This window comes from Nerophis ophidion, linkage group LG18, assembly GCF_033978795.1.
Source record: "Nerophis ophidion isolate RoL-2023_Sa linkage group LG18, RoL_Noph_v1.0, whole genome shotgun sequence".
Lineage (NCBI taxonomy): Eukaryota > Metazoa > Chordata > Actinopteri > Syngnathiformes > Syngnathidae > Nerophis > Nerophis ophidion.
In genome coordinates, this window is record NC_084628.1 from 49865318 (window position 1) to 49881534 (window position 16217).

The 16217-nt window shown below is 40.3% G+C and overlaps 1 protein-coding gene across 3 annotated transcripts in view; it reads left to right on the top strand.

Moving 5' to 3' along the window:
• The first annotated feature begins 1303 nt into the window (after positions 1-1303).
• Positions 1304-16217, top strand: part of LOC133537305 (centrosomal protein of 164 kDa-like) — a 64567-nt gene continuing 49653 nt past the window's right edge. For 2 of the 3 annotated variants that reach the window (XM_061878321.1, XM_061878323.1), the window contains exons 1-4: positions 1304-2039; positions 3874-4000; positions 8055-8166; positions 13508-13712. In XM_061878321.1, the coding sequence (XP_061734305.1) occupies positions 3880-4000; positions 8055-8166; positions 13508-13712 (438 nt within the window). In that variant the 5' untranslated portion in view covers positions 1304-2039; positions 3874-3879. Of the gene's footprint in view, positions 2070-3873; positions 4001-8054; positions 8167-13507; positions 13713-16217 lie in introns of all 3 variants that reach the window. The other variant, XM_061878322.1, reaches the window with a different exon arrangement.

Sequence of the window (16217 nt, forward strand, 5' to 3'; positions counted from 1 at the left end):
CTTCTAGATAGAGGTATGGATGAGGGAGACATATATACGTAATAGTCTCCTCCTTCTAGATAGAGGTATGGATGAGGGAGACATTTATACGTAATAGTCTCCTCCTTCTAGATAGAGGTATGGATGAGGGAGACATATATACGTAATAGTCTCCTCCTTCTAGATGGAGGTATGGATGAGGGAGACATATATACGTAATAGTCTCCTCCTTCTAGATAGAGGTATGGATGAGGGAGACATCTATACGTAATAGTCTCCTCCTTCTAGATGGAGGTATGGATGAGGGAGACATATATACGTAATAGTCTCCTCCTTCTAGATAGAGGTATGGATGAGGGAGACATATATACGTAATAGTCTCCTCCTTCTAGATAGAGGTATGGATGAGGGAGACATATATACGTAATAGTCTCCTCCTTCTAGATAGAGGTATGGATAAAGGGGAGACATATATATGTAATAGTCTCCTCCTTTTAGATGGAGGTATGGATGAGGGAGACATATATACGTAATAGTCTCCTCCTTCTAGATAGAGGTATGGATGAGGGAGACATATATACGTAATAGTCTCCTCCTTCTAGATGGATGTATGGATGAGGGAGACGTAATAGTCTCCTCCTTCTAGATGGAGGTATGGATGAGGGAGACGTAATAGTCTCCTTCTTGTTGTGTGTGCAGTTGTGCAGTGAGCTGTAAAAGATGTAGATGTTATAACGTGACTGGGCCGCCACACTGTTTGTGTGGAGGGAAAGCGGACATGACGACACGCTGTCCTCACTCAGGTCCGCATGGAAATTGAGAGAAATTGGGGAGAATGGTTGTCCCGGGAGACTTTCAGGAAGGGTCACTGAAATTCGGGAGTCACCCGGAAAATTTGGAAGGGTTGGCAAGTATGATGATTTGTACATTTCCAGAATGTGCTTGTTCTATTTTTGAACAAAGAAAACAATCTGAAGTTGTCTTTATTTTGAAGTTATCGTGCCGTGATTTGACCAGTTTGGCCCACTTGGGAGTAGATTTGTCTCCAAATGGCCCCCCATCTAAAATGACTCTGACAGTGAATTGAATTGATGAATTGATTAACGTGGACCCCGACTTAAACAAGTTGAAAAACTTATTGGGGTGTTACCATTTAGTGGTCAATTGTACGGAATATGTACTGAACTGTGCAATCTACTAATAAAAGTCTCAATCAATCAATCAACCAAACCGTCTCGCGATTTACGATGACCCCTGAACGTTTCACGCAGCTCGGCCAATTGCAATCTACTTCCTGTCATCAACCGGAAGCTAGAGTAGCGTCCTTGGAGCTTGTATGCTGCGTTGTGTTTACGTGCCGAGTCGCAGTCGGACATGTTGCATATTTACACACAACTACGATTATGTTGAAGGAAAACAACATTTAAAGCTAGCTACGGTTGGGTTGAAGGAAAACAACATTTGGAACACGACACTTGGAGCTAACTATGGTTATGTTGAAGAAAAAGAACACTTGGAACTAACTATGGTTATGTTGAAGAAAAACGACACTCGGAGCTAACTATGGTTATGTTGAAGAAAAACGACACTTGGAGCTAACTATGGTTATGTTGAAGGAAAACGACACTTGGAGCTAACTATGGTTATGTTGAAGTAAAAGAACACTTGGAGCTAACTATGGTTATGTTGAAGAAAAACGACACTTGGAGCTAACTATGGTTATGTTGAAGGAAAACGACACTTGGAGCTAACTATGGTTATGTTGAAGAAAAAGAACACTTGGAGCTAACTATGGTTATGTTGAAGAAAAAGAACACCTGGAGCTAACTATGGTTATGTTGAAGAAAAACGACACTTGGAGCTAACTATGGTTATGTTGAAGAAAAAGAACACTTGGAGCGAACTATGGTTATGTTGAAGAAAAACGACACTTGGAGCTAACTATGGTTATGTTGAAGAAAAAGAACACTTGGAGCGAACTATGGTTATGTTGAAGAAAAAGAACACTTGGAGCTAACAATGGTTATGTTGAAGAAAAAGAACAGTCTGCGAGATTGAAGGTAAATTCTCCTGCAACTGCTTCTGTGTATGTAAGTACATGAGACCCAGCTCGCGTTCATTGTATCACAGCTAGCTCTTTTAAATCCATCCATCCATTTTCTACCGCTTGTCCCTTCCTACCAAGTTATTACACCCTTAAGTTGTTGCATTTAAGTTGAACAGATATTTGGCCAATGTGCACATTGTGAGAATGTTGTAGATAGGATGTATTCACTTGTCATGTGTTGTACAAACCCCGTTTCCATATGAGTTGGGAAAGTGTGTTAGATGTAAATATAAACAGAATACAATGATTTTCAAATCATTTTCAAGCCATATTCAGTTGAATATGCTACTAAGACAACATATTTGATGTTCAAACTCATAAACTTTATTTTTTTTTCAAATAATAATTAACTTAGAATTTGATGCCAGCAACACGTGACAAAGAAGTTGGGAAAGGTGGCAATAAATACTGATAAAGTTGAGGAATGCTCATCAAACACTTATTTGGAACATCCCACAGGTGTGCAGGCTAATTGAGAACAGGTGGGTGCCATGATTGGGTATAAAAGCAGCTTCCCAAAAAATGCTCAGTCTTTCACAAGAAAGGATGGGGCGAGGTACACCCCTTTGTCCACAACTGTGTGAGCAAATAGTCAAACAGTTTAAGAACAACGTTTTTCAAATTGCAATTGCAAGAAAATGAGGGATTTCAACATCTACGCTCCATAATATTATCAAAAGGTTCAGAGAATTTGGAGAAATCACTCCACATAAGCGGCATGGCCGGAAACCAACATTGAATGACCGTGACCTTCCATCCCTCAGATGGCACTGTATCAAAAACCGACATCAATCTCCAAAGGATATCACCACATGGGCTCAGGAACACTTCAGAAAACCACTGTCACTAAATACAGTTGTTTGCTACAACTGTTAGTGCAAGTTAAAGCTCTACTGTGCAAAGCGAAAGCCATTTATCAACAAAGTGGAAAAGTGTTCTGTGGTCTGACGAGTCCACATTTCAAATTGTTTTTGGAAATATTTGACATCGTGTCATCCGGACCAAAGGGGAAGCGAACCATCCAGACTGTTATAGACGCAAAGTGGAAAAGCCAGCATGTGTGATGGTATGGGGGTGTATTAGTGCCCAAGGCATGGGTAACTTACACATCTGTGAAGGCACCATTAATGCTGAAAGGTACATACAGCTTTTGGAACAACATATGCTGCCATCTTTTTCATGGACGCCCCTGCTTATTTCAGCAAGACAATGCATGCCACATTCAGCGCGTGTTACAACAGTGTGGCTTCATAGTAAAAGAGTGCAGGTACTTTCCTGGCCCGCCTGCAGTCCAGACCTGTCTCCCATGGAAAATGTGTGGTGCATTATGAAGTGTAAAATAGGACAGCGGAGACCCCGGACTGTTGAAGGACTGAAGCTCTACATAAAACAAGAATGGGAAAGAATTCCACTTTCAAAGCTTCAACAATTAGTTTCCTCAGTTCCCAAACGTTTATTGCCTGTTGTTAAAAGAAAAGGTGATGTAACACAGTGGTGAACATGCCCTTTCCCAACTACTTTGGCACGTGTTGCAACCATGAAGTTCTAAGTTAATTATTATTTGCAAAAAAAATAAAGTTTATGAGTTTGAACATCAAATATGTTGTCTTTGTAGCATATTCAACTGAATATGGGTTGAAAGAGATTTGCAAATCATTGTATTCTGTTCATATTTACATCTAACACATTTTCCCAACTCATGGAAACGGGGTTTGTAGATAGGATGTATTCACTGGTGATGTGTTGCAGATAGGATGTACTTATGTACTCTTGTCATGTGTCTGCAGTGTTCCATGTGTGCAGTGTTGCAGTGCATGTACTACTCACTCATCATGGCTTCTTCACCCATGGTCATTGGCAACCAGCTCATCCTGGAAGAGGACTTTGATGAAAACTATAATCCCTCTGAACAAGGTAAACCGCTTGGGATCCCAACAATATATTTTTTTAAATATTTGATTTATTTTAAATTTATAAAACTAAAGGATAATGCAAAATATATGTATATATATATATATATATATATATATATATATATATATATATATATATATATATATATGTCTATCTGTGTTGGACCTGCGATGAGGTGGCGACTTGTCCAGGGTGTACGCCGCCTTCCGCCCGATTGTAGCTGAGATAAGCACCAGCGCCCCACCAAAGGAAATAAGCAGTAGAAAATGGATGGATGGATATTAGTTTTGAATGGCACGGTCCCTGCTATCACTTGTTAATAAAAATATAACATTTCTATAATAAAAATTAACGAGAGGCTGCCCAAATGCTGTAATAAATGAAGCATGATAAGTTGAGCATATGTCAGCATGTGGCCCCACTTTACACTTTTAAAGGCCTACTGAAATGAGATGTTCTTATTTAAACGGGGATAGCAGGTCCATTCTATGTGTCATACTTCATCATTTCGCGATATTGCCATATTTTTGCTGAAAATATTTAGTAGAGAACATCGACGATAAAGTTTGCAACTTTTGGTGCTGATAAAAAAGCCTTGCCTGTACCGGAAGTAGCAGACGATGTGCGCGTGACGTCACGGGTTGTGGAGCTCCTCACATCCTCACATTGTTTATAATGTGAGCCACCAGCAACGAGAGCAATTCGGACCGAGAAAGCGACGGTTTCCCCATTAATTAATGTGTGTGTGTGTGTGTGTGCGTGTGTAAAGCCATAAACTCACACAAGTTTTGTAAATAATTCAAATTTGGAGCACAGTACCATAGTTTTCACAGCTTTTTTGTTGTTAGAGGTAGAAAGCGTTTTAAAGTACATTTTTAATAATTGTTTAAAGGCACAAACAAGAGGTCAGGTATTGAGAATCTTACATGTATGAATATAAAACTTAGTGTTTCCCCCAGAACATTTGTTATTTAAGGTGGTGTCTCTCTGACGGACAGACCAGGAAAGTGGGTGGGTGGGTGTAAGGATCGGTGTAACTCGGCCTGTCGCCATCACGTCTCCACCTCGGTGCTGCCACCACAGCCTGGGGGGCAATAGACTACAGACTGTGGTGAAGTAGGCCAGCTTCCTCCCGTAAATAAGCCTCAAACTTTTGGTTGTGGTTTCCGATCCATTTGGTGAATAGCGATATACAATATATATCTCCATATTCTTTCCGTAAAGTAAAAACAAAACAGTCCTAGTTACCTGAGATACTAAGTACGTTTTATTATGACTTAGTAAGTCAAAATAATGACAAAATAATGACTTACTAAGTCAAATTAATGACTTTCTGTAAGTAAGCGTTTGCACTAAGCGTTTGAAAAAGAGTTAAAGGCCTACTGAAAGCCACTACTAGCGACCACACAGTCTGATAGTTTATATATCAATGATGAAAGCTTAACATTGCAACACATGCCAATACGGACGCTTTAGTTTACTAAATTGCAATTTCAAAATTTGTACGTAAGTATCATCCTAAAACGTTGTGGTACGATGACGCGTGCGCGTGACGTCACACATTGTAGAGGACATTTTGTTCCAGCACCGTTCCCAGCTATAAATCATCTCTTTTCATCCCATAATTCCACAGTATTATGGACAACTGTGTTGCTGAATCTTTTGCAATTTGTTCAAAGAATAATGGAGACGTCAAAGAAGAAAGCTGTAGGTGGGAAGCGGTGTATTGCAGCCGTCTTTAGCAACACAAACAAAGCCGGTGTTTCATTGTTTACATTCCTGAAAGATGACGGTGAAGCTTTACTATGGAACAGAGCGGTCAAGCAAACACGGTTGGATTGGACCACACACACAAAGTACAGTGTATTATGCAGTGATCATTTCGATAGATCGTGCTTCAAAGAGGGTCTCTTGCGAAGGGCAGAGGTGGGCATCGCCAACACCCGTCGACTGGTGCTGAAGAACGGTGCGGGGCCGACCTTCAGGTTGTATAGGTACGACCGTATAATCTCACTAAAACACTAGCAACACAATAAGCAGATAAGGGATTTTCCAGAATTATCCTAGTAAATTTGTCGAATAACATCTGAATCGCTCCCACTGTATAGTCTTTTTTATTTTTTCCCTAGTCCTTCACTCTCACTTTCCTCATCCACAAATCTTTCATCGTCCCTCAAATTAATGGGGAAACCGTCGCTTTCTCGGTCCGAATTGCTCTCGTTGCTGGTGGCTCACATTATAAACAATGTTCAGATGTGAGGAGCTCCACAACCCGTGACGTCACGCGCACATCGTCTGCTACTTCCGGTACAGGCAAGGCTTTTTTATCAGCACCAAAAGTTGCAAACTTTATCGTCGATGTTCTCTACTAAATATTTTCAGCAAAAATATGGCAATATCGCGAAATGATGAAGTATGACACATAGAATGGACCTGCTATCCCCGTTTAAATAAGAACATCTCATTTCAGTAGGCCTTTAAAAGTGTAAAGTGGGGCCACATGCTGACATATGCTCAACTTATCATGCTTCATTTATTACAGCATTTGGGCAGCCTCTCGTTAATTTTTATTATAGAAATGTTATATTTTTATTAACAAGTGATAGCAGGGACCGTGACATTCAAAACTAATATCCATCCATCCATTTTCTACTGCTTATTTCCTTTGGTGGGGCGCTGGTGCTTATCTCAGCTACAATCGGGCGGAAGGCGGCGTACACCCTGGACAAGTCGCCACCTCATCGCAGGTCCAACACAGATAGACATATATATATATATATATATATATATATATATATATTAGGGGTGTGGGAAAAAATCGATTCGAATACGAATTGATTAACGTGGACCCCGACTTAAACAAGTTGAAAAACTTATTCGGGTGTTACCATTTAGTGGTCAATTGTACGGAATATGTACTGTACTGTGCAATCTACTAATAAAAGTATCAATCAATCAATCAATCAATCAATCAATCAAATCGTTTATGTTGTGCGATTCAGAATCGATTCTAATTTAAAAAAAAAAGATTTTTTTTTTTAATTAAATGTTTTTATTTTTTTTATTTTTTTTATCAATCCAACAAAGCACTACACAACAATGCCATAACAATGCAATCCAATTCCAAAAGCAAAGCTGAGCCAGCAACACTCAGAACTGCAATAAACAGAACAATTGAGAGGAGACACAAACACCACACAGAACAAACCAAAAGTAGTGAAACAAAAATGATTAACAGTATCAATATTAGTTATAATTTCAGCATAGCAGTGATTAAAAATCCCTCATTGACATTAACATTAGACATTTATCAAAATAATCAAAAAGAACAATAGTGTCACAGTGGCTTACACTTGCATGGCATCTCATAAGCTGGACAACACACTGTGTCCAATGTTTTCACAAAGATAAAATAAGTCATATTTTTGCTTCCTTTAATAGTTCAAACAAATTTACATTATTGACATCCATTGCTTTGGTCCTCTCCAAGGTTCTCATAGTCATGATTGTCAGCGACGTCCCACTGGGTGTGAGTTTTCCTTGCCCTTATGTGGGCCTACCGAGGATGTTGTAGTGGTTTGTGTTGTGGTTTGTGCAGCCCTTTGAGACACTAGTGATTTAGGGCTATATAAGTAAACATGGATTGATTGATTGATATTGCAATCAATTGATAAAACATTGTCCTTTACAATTATAAAAGCTTTTTTTAAAAAAAAATCTACTACTCTGCTAGCATGTCAGCAGACTGTGGTAGATCCTGCTGAGATCTATGTATTGAATGATTGCAGAATTCTTTTGAATTGGAAAAATATTGTTTTTGAATCGAGAATCGAATCGAATTCAAAAAATCGATATATTATCGAATCGTGACCCCAAGAATCGATATTGAATCGAATCGTAGGACACCCAAAGATTCACAGCCCTAACCTAGTATATATATATATATATATATATATATATATATATATAATACATTTTGAAATCCTGGCTTTTTTTGGTATAAACATCAACCACCCAAGCCCTTCTTAATTTGTTATTTTCCCTCCCTCATCAGAGATTAACAAGTATGCAAGGGAGATAGGAATTGATCCTGACAAAGAAGAGGAGCTGATGTGGTTGGCCAAAGAGGGGATTGTTGCTCCACTTCCACCAGAGTGGAAGCCTTGGTAAGTCAGGAAATGTAATGCACTCTGGTGTCGATGTCAAGTATTTTATTGGCACCGTGTTATATTTAATAATACAATAATAAGTCAACTGACATATCAATATTGCTGCTGTGATGCCTTCATTTTCCTCAGGTCCAAAAGCATAGGATTTCAACTCATCTAACAAACAGTCATTTATCAGTCTCCGTGAGTTCTTCAGCTCCTTTTTTAAGCTGCCAGATTTGCAGAAGTGTTTGCCAAAACTACAAACCCTGTTTCCATATGAGTTGGGAAATTGTGTTAGATGTAAATATAAACAGAATACAATGATTTGCAAATCCTTTTCAAGCCATATTCAGTTGAATATGCTACAAAGACAACATATTTGATGTTCAAACTCATAAACTTAATTTTCTTTTTGCAAATAATAATTAACTTAGAATTTCATGGCTGCAACACGTGCCAAAGTAGTTGGGAAAGGGCATGTTCACCACTGTGTTACATCACCTTTTCTTTTAACAACACTCAATAAACGTTTGGAAACTGAGGAAACTAATTGTTGAAGCTTTGAAAGTGGAATTCTTTCCCATTCTTGTTTTATGTAGAGATTCAGTCCTTCAACAGTCCGGGGTCTCCGCTGTCCCATTTTACGCTTCATAATGCACCACACATTTTCCATGGGAGACAGGTCTGGACTGCAGGCGGGCCAGGAAAGTACCCGCACTCTTTTACTACGAAACCACGTTGTGAAATAAGCAGGGGCGTCCATGATAATGTTGCTTGGATGACAACATATGTTGCTCCAAAACCTGTATGGACCATTCAGCATTAATGGTGCCTTCACAGATGTGTAAGTTAGCCATGCCTTGGGCACTAATACACCCCCATACCATCACACATGCTGGCTTTTACACTTTGCGCCTATAACAATCCGGATGGTTATTTTCCTTTTTGTTCCAGAGGACACCACGTCCACAGTTTCCAAATATAATTTGAAATGTGGACTCGTCAGACCACAGAACACTTTTCCACTTTGCATCAGTCCATCTTAGATGAGCTCGGCCCCAGCCAAGCCGGCGGCGTTCCTGGGTGTTGTTGATAAATGGGTTTTGCTTTGCATAGCAGAGTTTTAACTTGCACTTAAAAATGTAGCGACCAACTGTAGTTACTGACAGTGTTCCTGAGGCCCATGTGGTGATATCATTTACACACTGATGTCTGTTTTTGATGCAGTACCGCCTGAGGGATCAAATGTCCGTAATATCATCGCTTACGTGCAGTGATTTCTCCAGATTCTCTGAAACTTTTAATGATTTTACGGACCGTAGATAGTAAAATCCTTAAATTCTTTGCAATAGCTCGTTGAGAAATGTTGTTCTAAAACTGTTTGACAATTTGCTGACAAAGTGGTGACCCTCACCCCATCCTTGTTTGTGAATGACTTAGCATTTCATGGAAGCTGCTTTTATAGCCAATCATGGCACCCACCTGTTCCCAGTTAGCCTGCACACCTGTGGGATGTTCCAAATAAGTGTTTGATGAGAATTTCTCAACTTTATCAGTATTTATTGCCACCTTTCCCAACTTCTTTGTCACGTGTTGCTGGCATCAAATTCTAAAGTTAATGATTATTTGAAAAAAAAAAAAAAGTTTATGAGTTTGAACATGAAATATGTTGTCTTTGTAGCATATTCAACTGAATATGGCTTGAAAAGGATTTGCAAATCATTGTATTCTGTTTATATTTACATCTAACACAATTTCCCAACTCATATGGAAACGGGGTTTGTAGATGGAATTTGCAGTGTATTTATTTGTTTAAAAGGAACTCGAGTTGTGCAGATGCCAATGTTTTGGTAACAACATTGTTACCAAAATGTAAATCAATACTTTTAGAAATTAAGGGGATCACAAAAAATTCATTTTTGGCTTCATTTTAAAAGAAAATCTAAATGACTAAATCTACATTAAACACACTGTATGTTTCTTATTGCTCTCAAAGAACCATTTTAGAAGATTGGAATTGAAATTAGAACCTGGGGATAGGTTGATTGGCAACACTAAATGGTTCCTAGTGTGTGAATGTCTTCTGTCTATCTGTGTTGATGAGTTGGTGATTTGTCCAGGGTGAAGTGAATTGAATTATATTTATATAGCGCTTTTTCTCTAGTGACTCAAAGCGCTTTACATAGTGAAAGCCAATATGTAAGTTACATTTAAAGCAGTGTGGGTGGCACTGGGAGCAGGTGGGTCAAGTGTCTTGCCCAAGGACACAAGGGCAGTGACTAGAATGGCAGAAGCGGGAATCGAACCTGCAACCCTCAAGTTGCTGGCACGGCCACTCTACCAACCGAGCTAAACCGCCGGTGTACGCCACCTTCCACCCAAATGCAGCTGGGATAGGCTGCAGCACCCCCCGCCACCCCGAAAGGGACGAGCAGTAGAAAATGGATGGGTGGAATTGAAATTAAAAGGTGTTAAAGGAAAACTGCACTTTTTTGGAATTTTGTTTATCATTCTCAATCTTTATGAGAAACCAGGAAAGTTTTTTTTACATCTAAAAATCGTCTCGTTTTTGATGGCTAGCAATGCAGCTAATGGGAGCGATCAATTCTACCTCTAAATCACTTTAAAATGCATTCAAAAACTGTCAACAATACTTCATTTAGGTTCCGTGACCTGTACAATACCTAGCTGGAGTGACATTGCTGTTACAAGAGCCAACACAGAAGAACTGTTTTCCAGCGTAGTAAAACAATGGCGTGCTTCGCTGTTAGCCGTAAAAGCTAACTACGGAATGAGATAAGCCAGCTAAGCTATTTGGGTAAGCACTCCATTTATGTCCAAATAGTATGGCTTCAAGTTCCACATTTTGCAGCGTGGAGTCATGCCGACCACACTCTCTCCGTGTCATTTCCTAATGAAGCCTTAGCTTGACGCTCCTTCCTTCCTCCTGCTCCCGCTAGCTGCCGCAACAACTTAAGATAAACTCTTCCTTTTGTGTATCATTTACTTGTCAACCACATCATTACAAAATGTCCAAGCATAACCATGTGAAAGAGAAAATGTATCGAGAAAATAAAGCAAGAGGGTGACAGAATGAGGGTAAGGTCAAAAAACTGTGTGGCCCATTTCCACCATACTTGACTGCCCTTACCCATAATACACTGTGTCCAAACATTATTACCCACACATCTTACCCATAATACACTGTGTCCAAACATTATTACCCACACATCTTACCCATAATACACTGTGTCCAAACATTATTACCCACACATCTTACCCATAATACACTGTGTCCAAACATTATTACCCACACATCTTACCCATAATACACTGTGTCCAAACATTATTACCCACACATCTTACCCATAATACACTGTGTCCAAACATTATCACCCACACATCTTACCCATAATACACTCTGTCCAAACATTATTACCCACACATCTTACCCATAATACACTGTGTCCAAACATTATTACCCACACATCTTACCCATAATACACTGTGTCCAAACATTATTACCCACACATCTTACCCATAATACACTGTGTCCAAACATTATTACCCACACATCTTACCCATAATACACTGTGTCCAAACATTATTACCCACACATCTTACCCATAATACACTGTGTCCAAACATTATTACCCACACATCTTACCCATAATACACTGTGTCCAAACATTATTACCCACACATCTTACCCATAATACACTGTGTCCAAACATTATTACCCACACATTTTACCCATAATACACTGTGTCCAAACATTATTACCCAATCATCTTACCCATAATACACTGTGTCCAAACATTATTACCCACACATCTTACCCATAATACACTGTGTCCAAACATTATTACCCACACATCTTACCCATAATACACTGTGTCCAAACATTATTACCCACACATCTTACCCATAATACACTGTGTCCAAACATTATTACCCACACATCTTACCCATAATACACTGTGTCCAAACATTATTACCCACACATCCTTCCCACAGAAATGCAATTAAGCAGTGACATGTTGTTCACTTTAAACCTGCTCAGTAGCCTCCTGGTTAGAGTGTGCGCCCTGAGATCGGCAGGTTGTGAGTTCAAACCCCGGCTGAGTCATACCAAAGACTATAAGAATGGGAGCCATTGCCTTCCTGCTTGGCACTCAGCATCAAGGCTTGGAATTGGGGGTTAAATCACAAAAAAATATTTTTTGGGCGCGGCCACCGCTGCTGCTCACTGCTCCCCTCACCTCCCAGCGGGTGAACAAGGGGATGGGTCAAATGCAGAGGACACATTTCACAACACTTTGTGTGTGTGTGTGTGTGTGTGTGTGTGTGTGTGTGTGTGTGTGAGACTATCATTGCTACTTGAACTTGAACTTAACTTTAAAGCAGCATTGAATAGTCCATCCATCCATTTCCTACCGCTTATTCCCTTTGGGGTTGCAGGGGCGCTGGTGCCTAACCCAGCTACAATCAGGCGGAAGGCGGGGTACACCCTGGACAAGTCGCCATATTATGTTATCAAATTATTCACGCAAATGTAAAAAATACAAATAATTAAAGTGTGCCTTATAATTACTCTAAGCATGCAATATATGCATTTCCATATTATTCAAATAAAGTAAATAATCCCCTGGCTGAATAAACATAAAGCGCCGTCCATAAAATGTAAATGTAATTAAATAGCATTTAGATTGTTTCATTACAAGCACCTAATTGTCATCAATGTCCTTGAAAGAATTACTTAACAAGTGTCAACTGAAATCTAAGGTGCCTAAATAACATTATTAATACTTCTCATTGTTGGGGTTGGTGGGGGACGGTAAGGGCGGCAAACAGGGGGTGCTTCTGGGGGACGGCGGCGATGACCAAGAAGAATGCGGAGTTGTAGTATAATTACAACACTTTATGTACATATTTATATAATATTTACATATTTATCTAATATGCAACTAAAAGCTCCATTCACAGACAGAGTCCCATTGCTTTTATGAGTGGTCGAGCGAGTCAAAAGCCGGAAAAAAATTTTTTTTTTTATTATTATTTATTCTTTTTATAATTTTTTTTTTTTTTTTTTTTTGTGGCGGCCATAATTCTTTCGTGGCGGGCCGCCACAAATAAATGAATGTGTGGGAAACCCTGAATATGTACATAAAGTGTTTTAATTATATTCCAACTCCTCGTTCTTTTAATTATATTCCAACTCCCCCCCCCCCCCCCCCCATTCCCCCACCCATGCCGCCCGACCACACCACCACAAATAGATGCCTGACCTGTGGGAAACACTTATATTTATGTTCATCTTTGTCTCCTCTTTTTGTCCTTGTCACACTCTCTTCAGCCAAGATGTTACAGGCGACATCTATTATTACAATTTCTCTTTCGGTGAGTCCACCTGGGATCATCCCTGCGACCAACACTACCGCCGGCTGGTTATTCAAGAACGTGAACGTGTCCAGCGCGCTGCTGCTGTTGGATCAGGGACCAAGAAAAAGAAAAAAGAGAAAAAAGAGAAAAACAAGAAGGACTCAGTCAGACCTACTGGTGTAAGTAATTGCTTTTTTTTTTTTACACATATTCTCACTCTCTCTCTGTGTGTGTGTGTATATATATATATATATATATATATATCGCGATCAAAAGTTTTACATACACTTGTAAAGAACATAATGTCATTTCCAGACTATAAGTACTGGTTTACAAAAATGTTTTTAACCCAAATAGGTGAAATGAGAAAATCTCCCATGGCACACTAGACTGTATGTCACAGCACAGTGGTTGACAAACACTGCTCTAAGGTACATGGGTACCTGAAGTAATGAGCATGATTTGTTCCACGACCAAGCTCATAACTCAGCACACTGGAATCTCAAAGAAGCCCTGCCCATTGAAATCAATACAACTTGTGCTTGACCCTCCCAAAACGCACTCATTTTAATGTGAAACATGCCTTTTAAAAAGAAAAACAAACTTTTAGACAATTAAGTGTTTGAAAAGGAGTACAATAGAAGAGTAATTTATGTATAGCATTTACGTTAGCGGTCTAATGCCTTGTCTCCCTCGGCAGTGTTGTCACAAATCAACCATGCTCTCAAGCTAAGGTACCACTCTCACATATTTGCCATGAATAATGTCACTCTCCATTTCAACTTTGCATCTCTTGCTCTGTTGAACACCTACATCCTGGAAAAAAGGTTGACACCTGGGCTAGTTTTAATTGAAACTGTTTTCTTTTCGCCTTCTCCTCTTAGTTGGTCCACTTGGGTAACTTCATTTAAAAATAAATTAAAAAAACAGCAATAAGTTTGTTTTGTTTTTGGCCAGCACGGCGTAACAGGGGTTAGTGCATGTGCTGCACAATACGAAGGTCCTGAGTAGTCCCAAGTTTAATCCCGGGCTCGGGATCTTTCTGTGTGGAGTTTGCATGTTCTCCCCGTGACTGCGTGGGTTCTACTCCGGCTTCCTCCCACCTCCAAAGACTTGCACATGGGGATAGGCCCCTCCCACCTCCAAAGACTTGCACCTGGGGATAGGCCCCTCCCACCTCCAAAGACATGCACCTGGGGATAGGCCCCTCCCACCTCCAAAGACATGCACCTGGGGATAGGCCCCTCCCACCTCCAAAGACATGCACCTGGGGATAGGCCCCTCCCACCTCCAAAGACATGCACCTGGGGATAGGCTCCTCCCACCTCCAAAGACATGCACCTGGGGATAGGCCCCTCCCACCTCCAAAGACATGCACCTGGGGATAGGTTGATTGGCAACACTAAATGGTCCCGAGTGTGTGAATGTTGTCTGTCTGTGTTGGCCCTGTGATGAGGTGGTGACTTATCCAGGTGTACCCCGCCTTCCACCCGAATGCAGCTGAGATAGGCTCCAGCACCCACTGCAACCCCAAAAGGGACAAGCGGTAGAAAATGGATGGATGGATGGAAGTTTGTTTTGCTATGTCTTCCTGAATGAAGTCTGTGCATGCACAGTGAAATGGAATAGACCAATGCTTGAGAAGTGAGGGAGAAGCTGTCTAAACAATCTTGGTTAAAGGCCTACTGAAATGAGATGTTCTTATTTAAACGGGGATAGCAGCTCCATTCTATGTGTCATACTTCATCAATTTGCGATATTGCCATATTTTTGCTGAAAGGATTTAGTAGAGAACATCGATGATAAAGTTCCCCACTTTTGGTCGCTAATAAAAAAAGCCTTGCCAGTAGCGGAAGTAGCAGACGATGTGTGCGTGACGTCACGGGTTGTAGGGCTCCTCACATCTGAATATTGTTTACAATCATAGCCACCAGCAGCTAGAGCGATTCGGACCGAGAAAGCGACAATTTCCCCATTAAATTGAGCGAGGATGAAATATTCGTGGATGAGGATAGTGAAAGTGAAAAACTAGAAGAAAAAATTAGATAAATAAAAATAAAAAAGACGAGGGCAGTGTGAGCGATTCAGACGTTATTAGACACATTTACTAGGATAATTCTGGAAAATCCCTTATCTGCTTATTGTGTTGCTAGTGTTTTAGTGAGATTATATAGTCATACCTTAAAGTCGGAGGGGTGTGGTGACCGCCAGTGTCTCTGAGGGAATCCACGGAGGAGCCAAGAGAGTCGCAGCTGCAGGAGGACACGAGCTCCGCTCATGTCTACGGTAAGAGCAGACTTATTACCACAATTTTCTCACCAAAACCTGCCAGTTGACATGTGGTAGAGAACCATGTTCGCTTGACCGCTCTGTTCCATATTAAAGCTTCACCGTCATCTTAAGGGAATGTAAAAATAACAAAACACCGTCTGTGTTTGTTTTGCTACAGCCGACCGCAATACACCGCTTTCCACCAACATCTTTCTTCTTTGTAGCCTCCATTTTTAATTGAACAAATTGCAAAAGATTCAGCAACACAGATGTCCAAAGAACTGTGCAATTATGCGATTAAAGCAGACGCCTTATAGCTTAGATCGGGCTGGAAGAACATGTCCGCTACAACCGCTGACATCACGCGTACGCGTCATCATTCCGCGACGTTTTCAACAGGATACTTCGCGGGA